This window comes from Tiliqua scincoides, chromosome 5 (genome assembly GCF_035046505.1).
Source record: "Tiliqua scincoides isolate rTilSci1 chromosome 5, rTilSci1.hap2, whole genome shotgun sequence".
In the NCBI taxonomy this organism is placed as follows: Eukaryota; Metazoa; Chordata; class Lepidosauria; order Squamata; family Scincidae; genus Tiliqua; species Tiliqua scincoides.
In genome coordinates, this window is record NC_089825.1 from 101,963,021 (window position 1) to 101,981,100 (window position 18,080).

Here is an 18,080-nt window from a genome sequence, read left to right on the forward strand (position 1 = left end):
TGGAGTTGAATGCATACTTTTTTTTTTTTTTTTTTTTTGGGGGGGGGGAAGGAAATCATGTTGGCCAGCAATTTCTCAAATGCTATCTATGAAAAAAAAAAGTACCTTCATCATTTTAACTTGTTTCAAATCCAGAATCTACATGGAGACATTTACCAGAGGATGCATATTTGCAGTTACAATCCTTATAACTTGAATACAGAAAATAAATCAGGATACACTTTTTGCAGAATAGCAGATGATTCCCAAGTCCTTGTGACCATGATAAATACTTAGTCAAAACACATTTTTAAAAGATGACATTCTATTCAGCATCTTCTTTATTGCTTCCTTCACCTCTTTGTTTCTCAAGCTGTATACGATGGGATTGACCAAGGGGGTGAGCAGCGTGTAAAACAGAGAGAACATTTTTTTCAAGTTGCTCAGAGAACTCATGTCTGGTAAAACATAGACAATCATCAAGGAGCCATAGAAGCATCCAACGACAGTGAGGTGTGAAGAGCAGGTAGAGAATGCTTTTTGCTTCCCAGTGGTGGATGGGATTCTTAAAATGCTTTTGATGATGCAAACGTAAGAGGTCACTGTTATAAGAAGTGGGACTAGGGTGACTATGGAAGATGTTATGAAGGCTGTTCTTTCAATCAAACGTGTGTCGTTGCAGGAGAGCCTTATCAACGGGGTGAAATCACAGAAGAAATGGTTCATTTTATTGGAGCCGCAGAAGGTCAACTGAGATACCAAAGATATCAAGATACTGACAGGGAGTGATCCAATTATCCATGAACAAGCAGTCAGAAGAACACAAATCCTGCCATTCATGAACATGGTGTAATGCAACAGTTTGCATATTGCTAAGTAACGATCATAAGACATCACTGCGAGGAAGTAGCATTCTGTCGCTGCAAGGCACCCTAAAAAATAGAATTGTGCAAAACAGCCATTCATTGAAATGGTTTTGTCCCCACTTAAAAAACTGGCCAGCATCCTTGGCATGATGGTTGAGCTGCAGCAAATCTCCAGGCAGGACAAGTTTCCCAGGAAGAAATACATGGGTGTGTGCAGGTGCTGATCAAGGATCACGAGAGTAAAGATGAGGATGTTCCCAGCCATGGTGACAATATAAAGGGGTAGAAACAATATGAAAAGTGAAATGTTCAGCTCATCATTGTTGAAGTCCAGGAGGATAAATGTCACAGGAGCAGTTTGGTTCCCCCCTTTTGAGCTGATGGGTAGATGCATCTAAATAACAGCAGAAATTATAAGGAAACTTTTTGGAATTGATGAAAGAACTTCATTTTTGTAGTAATATTTGGAGTCACTGAGCAGCCCAATGCTGGACTGGACTGCTAACTGTAGCTCTTTGGGACAGTGGAAGACACTGCCACTGTTACAAAATGGCAGCTCAGGTGGCACAATAGTTTTCAGTGTGTGTGTGTGTGTGTGTGTGTGTGTGTGTGTGTGTTCATAAGGGCACAATCCTAACCCCTTATGCCAGTGCTTTCCAGCACTGACATAAGGGCAATGCAGCTCTGAGGTAAAGGAACAAACATTCCCTTACTTTGAGGAGGCCTCCGTGAGTGACACCCAACTGCAGGATGCAGCACACGTCCCATTGGCACCATTATGCTACTGCTGGAAAGTACTGACATAAGGGGTTAGGACTGCACTCTTAAGAGGTTTGTTCAAACAGGCATCAACATGAAGAATGAATTGGTAGAGTCTGACAACATATGTCTTAAATGAGTGTTTTGCTTGCTCCCATGCTTCAAAAATGAGATGATCTGAATCATATGATTAGGGTTTTTTTCAGAATCTCTTATATCACTACAGTGACTAAACTCCTATAGCAGTGATTCTCACAGATTTAGCACCGGGACCCACTTTTTAGAATGAGAATCTGTCAAGACCCACCGGAAGTGATGTCATGACCGGTAATGACATTATCAAGCAGGACAAGTTTTAACATTCCAAGTTGCAATTCTACCCACACTTACCCAGGAGTAAGTCCCATTTACTATCACTGTTAAAAGAATATATATAGTAGCTTGTTAAAAGTACAGGTCTGGAACATTTCCCCAAATGCAGTCACATACCATGGTGGCATCATACCATGGTCTAATATATTAAAAATATTGAAATGAATGGGGACCCACCTGAAATTGGCTTGTGACCCATCTAGTGGGTCCCGACCCACAGTTTGAGAAACACTGTCCTATAGGACAAGGCACACGAGAGAGAGAGAGAGAGAGAGAGAGAGAGAGAGAGAGAGAGAGAGAGGAGGAGGAGGAGGAGGAGGAGGAGGAGGAACAAAAACATTGTACCATACTCAGCTGCTACCAATCTGGCAGGCAGTCCTTGCACCAAGTCACTGGGGCCCTGAGAAAAAGCCCTGATCTGTATCACCCATGAGTCCACTGCCCACTTCTTGATTGTGCATTGGGTGCTGCTGCTGCCACCAGTTTCAAGGGTGGGCAGTCCAATCCTGAGCTGTCCAGTGTGCAGGGCTGCCTTGCTGCCAAAATGGCTGCCACAGTATCCTGTACATACCAGGCAGCCCACGGTGGCTCCTCAGGGGAAGGGTACGTTTGTCACCTTCCCCCAGATAAGGGATGGAGCCCCACAATGAGGCTGCTTGATTCTGCGGCAGCTCATGAGCCAGTGCAGAATAGAGGAGACCATGAGACCAGGGTTCAGGATCTAGTGGAGCTGAGCCAGTGCGCAGGACTCAGGACCAGGCCCTAAATTGACTGAAAAGGTCCTCTGATGGATGTGGGCTGGTATCCAACTTACTGGTAACTGCATGACATCTCTGTTTTAGACTACTTTGCAAATGGATTTGGAACTAAAAGGGATAAATACATAATGACCTAATCCTAAGGGGCTGATATGCTGCTAGAACAAGCTTCTGGCAGCATAAACCCCTTCATGACTTTCAGAAATGTGACAGCACCATCATGCATGACTTGGATTGTAGATTTTCTACACCCCATTTATGTTATTATTTTTTTTGGGGGGGGGGGTATGTTCTTACCTTAAAACCAGAAGGAAGCTTGATTATTTCATTTTCCTTTTTATATAAAGTTTTTGTAAAGTGGAAATCATTCTCTCTGGATATCATCAACATCCATCAGCTTTCTATTGCATGCGTAGGAGAAAGAAGCCATCATATTGATGATAAACCGGTATCCTGTATTTCAGAACTTCAGTTCAGAAGATTTGCTTAAATGTGTGGAATCTTGTGCAAAAGTGAAAATCTGGACACATCTGTTGGTTCTTTGGTGAATTACTGAAGACAATGAATTTGTTGGATATATAAGCATACATATTCATTAATTAGTATGAAAGACGCTCTCTGCAAGTACCAGGTACTTGCAGAGAGCGTCTATCCAGAATCGCAGTGTGGATTCCGAGCCAACAGGTCCACCACTGATATGGTATTCTCCCTTAGACAACTGCAGGAGAAATGCAGGGAACAACGACAGCCACTCTTTATAGCCTTCATAGATCTCACAAAGGCTTTCGACCTGGTCAGCAGAGACGGCCTCTTCAAGATTCTCCCCAAGATTGGATGTCCACCCAGGCTCCTCAGCATCATCAGATCCTTCCACAAGGACATGAAGGGCACTGTTGTCTTCGATGGCTCCACATCAGACCCTTTTGACATCCGAAGCGGAGTGAAGCAGGGCTGTGTTCTTGCACCAACCTTGTTTGGGATTTTCTTCGCTGTCCTGCTGAAGCAGGCCTTTGGAACTGCAACAGAAGGCATCTATCTCCGGACCAGATCAGACGGAAAGCTCTTCAACCTCTCCAGACTGAGAGCAAAATCCAAAGTCCAGCTGAAATGTCTGCGTGACTTCCTCTTTGCCGACGATGCAGCTGTCACTACCCACTCTGCCAAAGATCTCCAGCAGCTCATGGATCGTTTTAGCAAGGCCTGCCAAGATTTTGGACTGACAATCAGCCTGAAGAAAACACAGGTCATGGTTCAGGATGTGGACTCACCTCCCTGCATTACAATCTCTGAGCATGAACTGGAGGTTGTCCATGACTTTGTGTACCTTGGCTCAACGATCTCCGACACTCATTCTCTCGATGCCGAGCTAAACAGGCGCATCGGCAAAGCAGCTACCACGTTTTCCAGACTCACAAAGAGAGTCTGGTCCAACAAGAAGCTGACGGAACATACCAAGATCCAGGTCTACAGAGCTTGCGTCCTGAGTACACTTCTGTACTGCAGCGAGTCATGGACTCTTCGCCCACAACAGGAGAGGAAACTGAGCGCTTTCCACATGCGCTGCCTCCGACGCATCCTCGGCATCACCTGGCAGGACAAAGTTCCAAACAACACAGTCCTGGAACGTGCTGGAATCCCTAGCATGTATTCACTGCTGAAACAGAGACGCCTGCGTTGGCTTGGTCATGTCGTGAGAATGGATGATGGCCGGATCCCAAAGGATCTCCTCTATGGAGAACTCGTGCAAGGAAAGCGCCCTACAGGTAGACCACAGCTGCGATACAAGGACATCTGCAAGAGGGATCTGAAGGCCTTAGGGATGGACCTCAACAAGTGGGAAACCCTGGCCTCTGAGCGGCCCGCTTGGAGGCAGGCTGTGCAGCATGGCCTTTCCCAGTTTGAAGAGACACTTTGCCAACAGTCTGAGGCTAAGAGGCAAAGAAGGAAGGCCCATAGCCAGGGAGACAGACCAGGGACAGACTGCACTTGCTCCCGGTGTGGAAGGGATTGTCACTCCCGGATTGGCCTTTTCAGCCACACTAGACGCTGTGCCAGAACCACCTTTCAGAGCGCGATACCATAGTCTTTCGAGACTGAAGGTTGCCAATACACAGTATGAAAGGAAATCAGCTGAGATTAATTGCGAAAGAAGCAACACCCAAATCATAAGGGACATTTTTATTTGCTGTAAAAACTTCTAGTAATAATAATAAAAAAAAATTGAATCTGTAAGCAAAATAATTGTCACTTAAGGGATAGTGGCTCATACTCAAGACAGGAAATAATTACTAAATAAAGAGAAAGGACCTCATCACGCTCAAAGGTGAACAATGATAAAGATCTGGCTGAAATTCAAAGTGTGTTACACTCTCGTAAAATCTCCTATGTACTTAGTTAGGACTGGACTGACAATCCTTAGTCAATCCTGTGACTAGGCCTTAAATATAAGTGCATCCTAGGTCAGTGGTTCTCAAACTCTTTAGCACCAAGACCCACTTTTTAGAATGACAATCTCTCAGGACCTACTGGAGGTTATGTCATTAACCCAGAAGCTACATCATCAAGCAGGAAAAGTTTTAACAATCCCATACAACAAAATCAAATCAAATTCATCAATTAATTATGGGGCAGCCCAATCCTAATCTGCTCTGGAATGGGGAGGCCAGCTGACCTGCTCCATAGCCAGTGTGGGGCTGAGGCTGCCTACCACTCAACCCAGGGCAAGGGGAATGAATTCCCCTAACCCCAGGTAAGGCAGCAGCAGTCCCAATGGGTCTACTCAGATTTGCGCCACCTAAAGAGGTGGTAGAGATCTGAGCAGCCCAGCATGGTGCAGAGTTGCCCGGGAGTGGGGTCAAGATCCGGCCTAAGTACTGGATTCTGGCCCCACCCCCTGCTCAGCCCCAGCCCATGCAATGCCTGCCCTAGAATGCCCCAATTTTGCTGCCCTCCCCAGAATTCCACGCTGACCTCGCCGGCACTCACCAGTGTGCCATCTCTGTGGAGCCCATGTTGGCCTCTGGAGGCCAGCACATGGACTTGCACCAGCCTCCCTCCTCGCCTGGTTGCGGCACTTTCTCAGTACCTCTGTGCTGGCACAAGGAACTTGCACAGTGATCCACCTCAATAACAGTTCAGTAGTAGCAGCTGGAGCTTTCACCACCCAAAAAGCCAATGATGAGTTGACCCTGCCTCCATTCAAAACACCTGATTACGTACTGGTGTGCCCATCATGTATTAGCTAGGATCCTGGCTATGACCTGTGAGGTATCTCACATCCCTTTTATATTGCCTGGCTAATCATACCTCATGCCCAATTTTAGACGACTCAGGACCAATCCTATTCAAGCATGCTGGTGGAATGCACACTCTGCTGGCACACCAAGCTTTCACGCTGTCGCAAAAGTGCTTTGTGACAGTATGAAAGCTGCACACATTGGCAGGAAGGCCAGTGCCTTGCCTCTGGTGCTGGTGCACAGAGCAACATCTGCTGGAGCAGGTGAATGCAGCATAGGAATGGGAAAGGTGAGAAGGGTGGGGAAGGGTGAGAAAGTGCATGGAGGGAGTGGAACAAGGCACAGGGAGTGTGGATTGGGCCCAGGTGGGGGCTGGATCAGTGGTACTGGTGCACACCGTGTCCTATCCTGCTCCCCTGGCCTGATCTGTCAGCGTGAACCATGGTGACCCATTGTGCTGGGTGGAGCGTAACCTACAATAGGGGACAAATGTCCTCTTACTTTGAGAAGACCTCCAGCCTGCAAAATTCTCCTGCATCATTCAGAAGCCACACCAGCTGCATTGGCACAGGGGAACATAGGTGGGAGTGGGCTGTCAAGCTACTCAGTGAATTTATGGCTGAAAAGCTGTCAAGCAGGAGAGAAAGACATGGTTCTCTCCCAGCATTGCTTCCCTGCAGCTGGTTATCACAGGCATCATGCTATAGAACCTGGAGAGAGCACATCTGATCATGGCTCCTAGCCACTGAAATTGTCTTCCATCCATTTGTCCAAATGCCTTTTAAAGCCATCCAAGCTCGTAGCCATCACCATATGGCACTGAATTCATGGCTCACACAAACTTTCTGGGTCACAGCTAAAATTCTTGGGCATCACTCCATTATGTATGCTGGATGATGTTAGATAAGCTTCTTTCCCCAATCTCATTATATAATATGTGGATGTTAACTCTCTTCTTTTCAACATAACTTCTTCTACATGTTGTGCCTGTACTAATTAATCCCAAGAGTATAAACGATTCTCTCCTCATTTGAGAGTTTTTTCTGTTTTGAGATCAAGAGCTGGACTCATTAAAAATTCCCAAGTTATGATGAACTAGTCAAAATTTAAGAACACCATTACAGAAAGGGGAGGATCACCTGAGAGAGCGGAAATGGTCATATAGATTTGATTTTTTGATCATCTGAAATTTTCATTCTAGATTGCACCTGTTTCTGGTGTGCAAGATAATATGTTCAGAAGACAGAGAAGAGCTCAATTGGTTGAACAAAACAGAAGATTTTTTAGTCTTGGAGACCAAAATGAAGCTAACCAAAACAACTGCCTTAGGAACTTTGATCAATGAGGCTGTACTGAAATGAAAACACTGGGCATATCTCCCATAAGGTACTACATGTCCCTTGCAATTATTCTGTTTTCTACCTTTCCTCCTAAATTTCACTACTTATGACAGACTGTTTCATGCTAGATCTGCTGTGTATTGCAGTTTTGAGACACTTAGATTTTTATATATCATTGCTGCTTTTTAGATCAAAGTCAGGGTGCAATCCTGTATCGGGGCAGCACCAGCGGCCCTTGTGCTGCCCTGGCAACGGATGCTACAGATGTGTCATAATGCATTTCATGGCAGCCAAGAGAGGGACAGCACTGGCAGAGAGGCCAGTGTCAGTCTGGGTGTGGGGAGGGAATGGAGTAGGGCTGCTATTTACATAGGATTCCCTCATCCACAGTTCCTGTATCCACAGGGAGGCCTGAAATGGATATGGGGGGGGGGCACACACCTGTACTGACTGACAGGAAGCTGTTGGAAAGATGATGATCAAAACCAATGATTTTCAATTTTTTTCCACTCATGGTACGCTGACACTGCACTAAAATTTCCAGGGCACTCTATTGATTTTAAACACAGCAGGCACACTGCACTGCCAGCAAGAGGCTCACACCCCTCAATGGCCTTACTAATAAACGACCATCCCCCAAACCCCTGTGGCAGACCATTTGCGGCACACCAAAGTGCCGTTGAAAATTGCTGGCCTAGACATTAACTTGTGCCTGTAGGCATTTTCTACTTTTGTCTTCTGCTAAACCTGATGCTTCTTTTTAATTAAAGTGCACTAAAAGCAATTTCAAAGGCAGCACTTGAACAGTCCAGCTGATGATGTCACTGATCCTCCCCTTCAACTATATCCCTAAATGTGTGTGAACGTCTGAACACAGATGGATTGGTGCAAAACTATTATCATCTGACCCCTGAAGATCTACAAATCACATAATGATCATATAGTCATATAAGGAAAAAGAAAAAGAGTGGGGGGGATGCAGAGGAGAAGAAAAAAAAAAAGCCTATACTATGGAAAGGCATATTGGAATAAATAGGTTTCAAGACCCTTTAAAAAGACTCTTATCAGACTTTTGCCAACCAATTATTCTAAAAAAAAAAAAGTTAACTAATTCTCATTTACAGCAGGGGTGTCCAAATTTTTTGGCAGGAGGGCCACATCTTCTCTCTAACACTGTGTCGGCGGCCAGGAAAAAAAAGTATTAATTTAAATTTCAAATATGAATAAATTTACATAAATGAATATTTATTAGAGATGGAACTTATATGAATAAATGAAGGTCTTGCAATAGCTCAAGGCCTATAAAAAGCCTTGCAGAAAGCAAGACTGGCCTTTCCTTTGCTGCTGCTACTGCATCACAGACGTGAAACAGCAAGCAGTGGAGGGAGCCCTCAGCCCACAGCTCACAGGAGAGGTTGAACAGTTGCCCTCATGCTGAGAGCAGTTGTGCCAGGCCAGCACAGGCTCCAGCAAGTCTCCAGAGGGCCAGAGGTTCATTGGAGACTGGGCGCTCCCTGCAGGCTGGATTTGGAGTCCCCGAGGGCCACAAATGGCCCTGCGTCAGGATTTGGGCGCCTCTGATTTACAGAAAGAGATTTCTTGAACACCTGAAGCCGCCTTAAACTAAACTCCATCAAGTTCAGCAATGTTTGCACCTATTAACAGTGACTCTCCAGGGTCCCAGATTAAGGCTCTTTCTCTGCTGAAACTCTGAAGCTCCCTAAAATTGATCAGAAGATGCCAGGGATTCATTCAAAATGAAGTAAAGGTGAAACGATCTTGCTGACTTTGAAAAGGCAATCATCTTGTTGTATGTTCTTCACAGTATGAAATCAGTCTAATACGATACCACACCCAGATGTGAATGGTGGCTTATGGCAAACAGCAGAATCAAACAACCATCACAGAATTCATCCTGCTGGGATTCAAAACTGTTTAGGATCTCCATGTTCTTCTTTTCCTGGTTTTCGTTGTGATCTACATTCTCACCATGGCTGGGAACATCCTCATTGTTGCACTAGTTGCATTTGATCTGCAACTTCACACTCCCATGTACTACTTCCTAGCAAACTTGTCTTGCTTGGAGGTCTTCTAGAGTTCCACCATCCTGCCCAAGATGCTGACCACTTTTCTAACTGGTGACAAATCCATTTCCATCTGGGGCTGTTTTGCGCAGCTTTTCTGCTTAGACTGCCTTGTCATCGCTGAATGTTGCCTTCTGTCAGTGATGTCATATGACAGGTATATTGCAATCTGCAGGTCACTTCACTATGCAACTATTATGAATGGCAGGGTTGTTCTGCAACTCACAATCCTATCTTGGCTACGTGCAGTGACAATTTTGATTACAGTCATCTCCTTAGTGTTACAACTAGCATTTCGTGGCCCCCAGGAAATTGACCATTTCTTTTGTGATTTTTACCCAGTGCTCCAACTATCTTGCAGTGACACCAACCACATCAAATTGTTATCTCTCATATTTGCATCAATTGATATCCTATCCCCTTTCACATTAACCATCGTCTCTTATGTTTGCATCATTGCTGCCATCTTGAGAATCCCATCCACCACTGGAAGGCAAAAAGCATTTGCCACTTGTTCCTCTCACCTCATCATGGTCACCATGTTCTATGGGACTCTCATGATCGTCTATATCTTACCCAGTACGCTGAGGGATCTTAAAAAGGTGTTTTCTGTCCCGTACACCATTTTGACTCCCATGGTCAATCCTCTGCTATATAGCCTAAGGAAAAAAGAGGTGAAAGTGGATTTGAAAAAGGCCCTGAACAGGTTCTTTGGGTGCCAGGCAATGAAGAGATGGGACCCATTATTGTTAACAAAGAGATGAGGTATTGTGAGGACTTCACAACAATTTCTTATTTGCACAAAAATAATAATAATAATAATAATAATAATAATAATAATAAATTATAAGATTCTTCTTCTTCTTCTTCTTCTTCTTATTATTATTATTATTAATAGTATTTATATACCACTTTTCAACTAAAAGTAATTAATAATAAATTATTGTGTATTGTACTGTTACCCTTCCCTTTTGTTCTATCATGTTATTAGACTCAGCTCCACCAGATCCTGAACCCCATGTCAGGCCTCATGGCACAACACAAAACTCTGATTCTGTGTCAGCTTGAGAGCCACTGCAGAATTGAGTAGCCCCATTGCAGGGCTATTTCCCTTATCTGGAGAAAGGGCTGAATGTCCTGAGGAATAGGCAGCAGCTGCCCTGGGTGCGTTGAATGAGGTGGCTGCCATTTTGGCATTGCAGCTCAGGATTGGGCTGTTACAGCCCAATCCTATCCACACTTTCCTGGGAGTAAGCCCCATTGACTCTAGTGGAACTTACTTCTGAGTAGACATGCATAGGATTGGGCTGTTAGTCAGTCTGAAGGAAGAAACAAAGCTCCTCTACTCTTACCAGTTGGGTAGGAGAGCAAAACGTAGCCACATATAGACAGCTAGCTAGTCCCAGGCTGACTTACTGGATGAGTGGGAGAAGCTGTTCACATTGAGGCAGGGACTGAAAGCAAATATTCTGAAGCAGCTGAGCTTCCTTGACCGCATCCCAAGCCAACATGGCAGCCAATCAACTGCCAGTCTCCCTCTTGCCTCTTTCCATGGACCACACTTTTAATACTGATGTATTCCTCTGACTATCTGCCCAGGTGCCAACGTGTTCAGTAATTATCTGTAATGGAGCCCCATACATACAGCTTCATACACAGAAGGCTTCTATCTATCATTTAGAACAGGGGTGTCCAATGTTTTTGGCAGGAGGGCCACATCATCTCTCTGACATTGTATCAAGGGCCGGGGGGGGGGAAGAATTAATTTACTTTTAAAATTTGAATACATTTACATAAGCATACATAAATCAATATATTAAAGATGAACTTATATGAATGAATGAAGGTCTTGCAATAGCTCATGGCCTATAAAAGGCCTTGCACAAAGCAAGGTTGGCCTTTCCTTTGCTGCCGCTACTGCATCACAGACGTGAAGCAACAAGCAGTGGAGGGAGCCCTCATCCCACAGTTCATGAGAGAGGTCAAACAATCACCCTCACGCTGAGAGCAGTTGTGTTGGGCCAATGTGGGCTCCAACAAATCTCTGGAGGACCAGAGGCTCATTGGAGACTGGGGGCTTCCTGGGGGCCGCAGTGAGAGGCCTCGAGGGCCACCTCCTGCCTCCATGTCACGCCTCCTCCCGGCCCTCTCTCCACCCTCTGCCTGCCTCCCCCCTTCCTAGAACACCCTCCCTGCCCCCGCTTACCGTGCCGCGGCTTGGCGGTCCGTGCGACCGCCGAGCAGCGGAGGCCGGGTGCCCACCCAGTGCCGGCCAGCACGTTTACAACACGTTTACGACACCTTACGGCACATTTACGACAGTGCACACCAGCGGTAAGCCAGCGTGCACCGTTCAGGATTGGGCTCTACGTCTCTGTTTTACTATTTTTCCAATTTGTCTCTGTTTCCTCAGTAATTGTCGCTTGAGATTAGAGGTTTGCCTGTGTTTAGCAACTCCCCTGATGCTTTCTTTCCCCACTGCTTTCCCTGTTCCTATTTCCACTGAGATATCACTCCCACTGAATATAACATGTGCAAATTAAGCTTCCCCTTCTTCATGAAAATTGGAGTCCATCCAATAACATGCCATCAAGTGGCAGGTATATAAAATGATTGCCAGTCACTCCTGATATATATTAACATAGCGATTGAGGGATAACTTGGTTAACTTTTGTCACTTCAAGTTGTACTCTGAAATGCTGGAAAAGTTACATGTGAAAATCTGTCATCGGATCATGTGATGTCAGTGACTCTCCCTGTGGTACTTTCTAGGTGTAAACGTCTGGATCACAAGCAAAGCAGAAGGTAAGTCAGGGAATAAAGGAGAAGATGAAAATAGCCTGCATTAAAATGCATTGGAAAGGTTGAATTTCAAACTGAACCAAAATCTATAAGATTGCGTATATGGAGTCACTGTTGTCAGAGCATAGAGCTGCCCCCCCCCATGCTGGAACACTTCCTCTGCACTCTTGGCATTCCATTTCCTGACCTAGACTAACAGGATACCTCTTCCTTCAGTGGTTCTCAAACTCTCTGGGAGAGTTTGAGAGCCACTAAGTACTTGCATGGGCTGGGGGGAGGCAGTGGGGGTGGGGGAAGCCTCCTTACCCAAACCTCCTGCAGCCTCCCCAGGCTGCGGGAAGCCCGAAGCGACCTGCAGCAGGGCGACCTGCAGCAGTGAAAGTAAATGTGGAGCGATCACGCCCCGCCTATGCTAAAGCAGAAGTGGAGCACGATCGCTCCGCATTTACTTACACTGCTGCGGGGAGCCCTGCTGCAGGTCGCGTCGGGCTTCCTGCAGCCTGGGGAGGCTGCAGGAGGCTTGGGTAAGTGCACCCAAGCCCCTGCAGCCCCCCTGGGCAGAGCGCCGCTGCCTCCTCCCTGCCTCCAGGCTGCCCCCACCCCTTAAGGGGGCAGAGGCCAGGGCTCACAGGCTGGGGCATTGCGATGCCCCAGTTTGAAAAGCCCTGTCTTAGCCTATGACATCAATTCCCTCCCTCGGCTAGATATACCAAATGATTTAGAGCCCAATCCAATGCTGGTGCTGCTGTGCCTATGGGGTATGCACTACTTCCTGTGTTAGGGAGGCAGTCTTAGAAGACTCCTCAAGGTATGGGAACATTGGGAACATGGCTGCATTGTGGCTGCACCAGTGCTGGAAAGTTGGATAGGATTGAGACATAAGGCTGCAGTGCAGCCTGGGGGTAGGGGAACAAATGTTTCCTTACCTTGAGGAGGCCTCTGTGACTGCCAGCCCACCAAAGGATGCAGCGCATGCCCCATTAGCACCGCTGCCCCGGCCCTGGAAAACTGGATAGGATTGGGCCCTTAGTCAAGTACGAAATAATAGTGGAAGAGTACAACTGCAAGGCAGGTTTTGATTCAAAAGAAGGGTCCAAAAGAAGTATACCTCTGATGAAAGAGGGTCTTTCCATAGATGGAAATGATTCTTAGAATCTAATGCTTTATTTATTTATTTATTTATTTATTTATTTATTTATTTTCTGCCTTTCCCAAAAGGGAAAATCCAAATGGCTTTCATCAGATTAAAAACAATAAAATATGTAAGCAAAATTGATTGAAAATGAAAATCAAATTACAAAAAAATTTTTTTAAAAAACTTAGCTGACAAAAAATCCAGATGAGCAGCAAAACACACAGTGCAATCCTATGCATGTCTACTCAGAAGTAAGTCCCATTAAATTTAATGGTTCATAATTCCAGAAAAGGTATGTAGGATTGCAGCTACAGTCAAGTAAAACTGAGGATGCAATCCTATATGCACTTCCCTGGGAGTAACTAAACCCCACTGAATGTAATGGGGCAAAGGGCACAATCCTAAGCAGGTCTACTCAGAAGTAAGTCCTACTTTGTTCAATGGAACTTACTCCCAGGAAAGTGAGTTTAGGATTACAGACTTAATTCTAAACAGACATTCATAGGATTGTGCTGTGAGTTTTGAACTGAAACAGAGGCGAAGAACTACAGATTTATGAGAAAAGATGAGTTTTCACATTCTTGTGGATCACTAGCACAAAGGGACTGGTCTGTGGTGATCCTATATGTAAGGGCATTCCACAGTCTGATCGACTCAGCAGAAAAGGCCTGCCGTGAATAACCTGCCAACTGTGATCTAAGGATGGGTTCTTCATTTAACTCATAATGATTGTAATATTATGTTCCTTTTATTGTCACTGGATTATATTTTGTTACATTTTTTTGACAGATGCAACTCCTGAAGAACCCAGAGAAGGCAAACCAGACTCACGTCGCTGAGTTCATCCTTAGAGGATTCAGGGATCTCCAACATCTTCAAACTCCTCTCTTCCTACTTTTTCTATTGGTCTACATGGTGACCTTGGCTGGAAACATCCTCATAGTTGTGCTGGTGGTCGCTGATAAGCATCTTCATTCACCCATGTACTTCTTCCTGGGAAATTTCTCCTTCCTGGAGACCTGCTATAGTTCTACCATTCTGCCAAAAACCTTGGCCAGTCTCCTCACTGGGGACAGAGCGATTCCATTGAAGCTTTGCTTTGTGCAACACTATTTCTTTGCATCCCTGGGGGCAGTTGAATGCTACCTCTTATCTGTGATGTCTTATGATCGGTATTTAGCGATATGCCAGCCCTTGCATTACGTCACCTGTATGAATGGTAAGTTTTGTCTGCAATTAGTGGGTGGTTCTTTCCTCAGTGGGTTTCTGGCTATTTCTACAACAATAATATTAGTATCCAGGTTAAGTTTTTGTGGCCCCAATGAGATAAATCATTTCTTTTGTGACGTCTTTCCAGTCATAGAGTTGTCCTGCAGCGACACCCATCTTTTGAGAATTCTTATTTTCCTTGTCGCCTCTGTGTTCACCCTTCCTCCTTTTCTATTGACCTTGATATCCTATGGGTGCATTATCACTGCCATCCTGAGAATCTCATCCACCAGTGGCAGAAAAAAAGCCTTTTCAACCTGCTCCTCTCACCTTATTGTGGTGTCCATTTTCTACGGCACAATAACTATCGTCTATATCTTGCCAAATACGGAAACATTGAGAGACCTCAATAAAGTATTCTCAGTTTTTTATGCTGTTTTGACACCGATGATAAATCCACTTGTCTACAGCCTGAGAAATCAAGAAGTAAAAAAGGCACTGAGGAGGCAGGTCTGTCGGATCTTTGTAAATGCATAAGGAAAAACATCAAAGAATCGAAGTGCTTTGCACCTGCTTAAGAACAGTTGTTCCCAAATGTTTTAGTATCAGGACCTTCTTTCTAAAACAGCATTCTATCAGGACCTACCTAGCTCTATGAGACTAAAAAATTTCATTTTAACAGCTGCTCAAGCCTTTGTTTTTCCCTTTTACTATGGTGGCGGGCTGCATTCTGGAGCATTTGTTGAGCACCACGCTTATCAGATCAGGACCATTCTGGTGGCCGTGTGTTCCCCTTTGCTTGGCCTTCAATAAGAACCAAGGCATGTTCGCTTACTCATGCATAAATGCATACGTGTGGCTCGGTTTTGCTTTTCACAGGGATCAATGATTTTCCTTTCCAGCTTGAGGGGGAGCGTCCTTCTTGAGAGTTTGTTGGGGTCTGCATTCATTGGATATGAGACCATTCTGGTGGTTTTACATCCCCATCTGCCAGCACTTCAAAGGGGACTGAGGCATGGTCACCTACTTATGAGAGAACATGCACATTTTGCTCTGTATCCATAGGGCTCAATGCATTTTTCTTGTCAGCCATCCGCTTATCAGCTATCTGCTTCTCTGTTGGGTTGCTATCCAGAGTTTGAGAACCACTGCCTAAGAAGATAATTGACTTGCTTTGGGCAGTTTAAAAAAAATGCTTATGGAATTTGAGAGCAAAAAGTCCAACTCTGTCATGTGTTATGTGAGAGCATAACAAGTTCTGCAGTTCTTTGGTTCTTGAAAAATCATTTTGATAGTAGGCTATTCATGTATCTCTCTGTTTATGTCTGCATCATGTTTCTTATTTTTAAAATGTTTTGATGAGATACAGAGAAGGGTGTTGCACAAAAAGGGGGAAGAAAGTGTAAGAAATGTTCTGATCTCTGAATGAATTTCCTTCAATAGAGAAGCAGCTGCCATTCTCTGCACATCTGAAGTTTCCAACTGTTCACTGTAGTATAATATTATAATAAAATGTAATCAATTCCCAATCCAAGCTTATTATTTTGTACAAACTTTAATCAATCATTAAATATGCCTCAAAATATTCTTACACCATTTATGTGTCATTATTATTATTATTATTATTATTATTAGTAGTAGTAGTAGTAGTAGTAGTAGTAGTAGTAGTAGTAGTAGTAGTAGTGTTCTTGTTGTTAAATAGCACTTTCTGGGCATATGGGATTGTGTTCAAGAACAGAGAATCCTGACTCAGCACCATTGGAATTAAAGGATAGCATCCACTGCAGTCTCAACCTTTGGAAGCTCTTTCCACAAAGAGAAGGCTTTCTTGCATGAGTGGAAGGGGCCCTTGTGTGAGTTCAATGCTTCTTCTATTCTCAAAGGAAGCTTCTGATGATGGAGCACTTATCAGATGCTTCCTAACTTGTCGGACTGCAATGCTGTGGAGTCAGGATTGTTGACTTCTTTGCTTAATTTTTATCCATCTTTTCTCCCCATGCAAAGTGGCACCCTAAAGAAAGGATCCAGTTTCTTTGCATATTATCTAAGGCAGTGGTGGCCAACCCTTCCACTCTAGGGCTCCTGGACCTCTGTGTAAAGGATTGTGTAGAGGAGGGAATTTCAACAGGTGCAGCTTGTAATCTGTGAGATGGCAACAGGGTAGATAGGGGAAAGATTGGGGGCTGGGATCCGGGCCACTGGGAGGTATGTTGCTACAGACAAATTCTGACCACAGAGAGGATGGGGAAGGATTTTGGAAGTACAGTAGCAGTGGGGCTTTCTGGTGTGCTCATCCTGACCCCCCCCCCCCCCACTTAACCATAAATTCACAAGTGAAAAGCATTTATTTCATTTAGACAATAATCCAGTCCTGGGAGTAAGCCCCATTGAATATCATGGGGCTTACTTCTCAGTATTGTGCTCTTAGCCCTCAGCTTTACTAACAGCCCAATCCTAAGGTGCCCACTATAGCACCAGAGGTGGCTGTTGCAAAAGTGCTGTAAGGCACTTTGGCACTGGCAGGAGACACACAGTGCTGGTGGAGAGGCCCACACCACTCAGTGCTGGGCCTCTGTGCCAGCAGGATGCTGATGAGGAGTGCTGGCCAGATAGTATCCCTGCAAGGTGGTGGGAAGTCTTTTTGGGGTGGAGGAAGGTGGGGAGGCGATGGGGGAGCGGACAAAATTGGGCAGAGGAAGGGCAGGCCAAAGGGTGAGTCAGGCCTGGGAGGGGGAAGGGACAGTGGCAGAGGCTGCCGCCAAATCCCATCCCCCTCTGGAGCTGCACAGCCCAACAGGTCTCATTGGTTTTGTGCCAGCTAAGGAACTGGTGCAGACCCGAGTAGACCCATCAGGGCCTGCCAAGTTCTACATGGGATTGTTCCCTTACCCTGAGGAGACCTTCAGTGGCTGCTCTGGCCCTGCAGAATACAGCAGTGGCCATTTAGGCGCCAATGTATAGCACGCTACCATCAGCCCATAGAATTGGGCCCTAAGTATCTCAGGCCCTTAGCATGATACAGGTGATTGATCTCATTAAGCCTTTTGCAAACAATACCCCCTCTGAACAGCCCAACTCACTCTTCATACGAAACCCACCAGGGCTCAATAAACTGAGAATATGTGTTGAAAATTCGTTATGCAAAAATATCCTCTCTGCTGCTTTAAGAGATTGTAAATCATCAGCATCAGTAAATTCCCTTGAGATTTCTATTTTTTTTCTCTCTCTCTATAGTTTAAATTCCCAAGGAGATGCAGATGAACTCAACATTATCTTAGGACCGACAGCTTATTCTTTGTAAATAGAATGCCCATGAATAGATAGTTTCTATAGATAGGGTGAGTTTCTATTTAAGACCCACATTTGCTTGAAGTTTTATGTCTGTTACATTCAGCCGCTAAAGACGAAAGACATTAATCAGGGTGTTTTACAGGAAATGCAGTAATATTGTGAGATCTATGAGTTCATTAAGAAGCAGCTGCTTACAGGTGCTTTCCACATGAAAGTAAAATATGTACAGTAAGTAAAGACATCAATCTT

General features: G+C 44.9%; 2 protein-coding genes and 1 pseudogene across 2 annotated transcripts; 2 read left to right on the forward strand and 1 right to left on the reverse strand.

Annotated features, from left to right (window-relative positions):
- Window positions 1–276: 276 nt before the first annotated feature.
- Window positions 277–1,239, reverse strand: LOC136652698 (olfactory receptor 2AP1-like). Its single transcript, XM_066629620.1, has one exon. It carries the CDS (start codon window positions 1,237–1,239, stop codon window positions 277–279), a length of 963 nt encoding a protein of 320 aa, XP_066485717.1.
- Window positions 1,240–9,174: 7,935 nt separating this feature from the next.
- Window positions 9,175–10,158, forward strand: LOC136652699 (olfactory receptor 11A1-like; annotated as a pseudogene).
- Window positions 10,159–14,120: 3,962 nt separating this feature from the next.
- Window positions 14,121–15,077, forward strand: LOC136652701 (olfactory receptor 5B21-like). Its single transcript, XM_066629622.1, has one exon. The coding sequence runs from the start codon at window positions 14,121–14,123 to the stop codon at window positions 15,075–15,077; it is 957 nt and encodes a 318-aa protein (XP_066485719.1).
- Window positions 15,078–18,080: the final 3,003 nt, after the last annotated feature.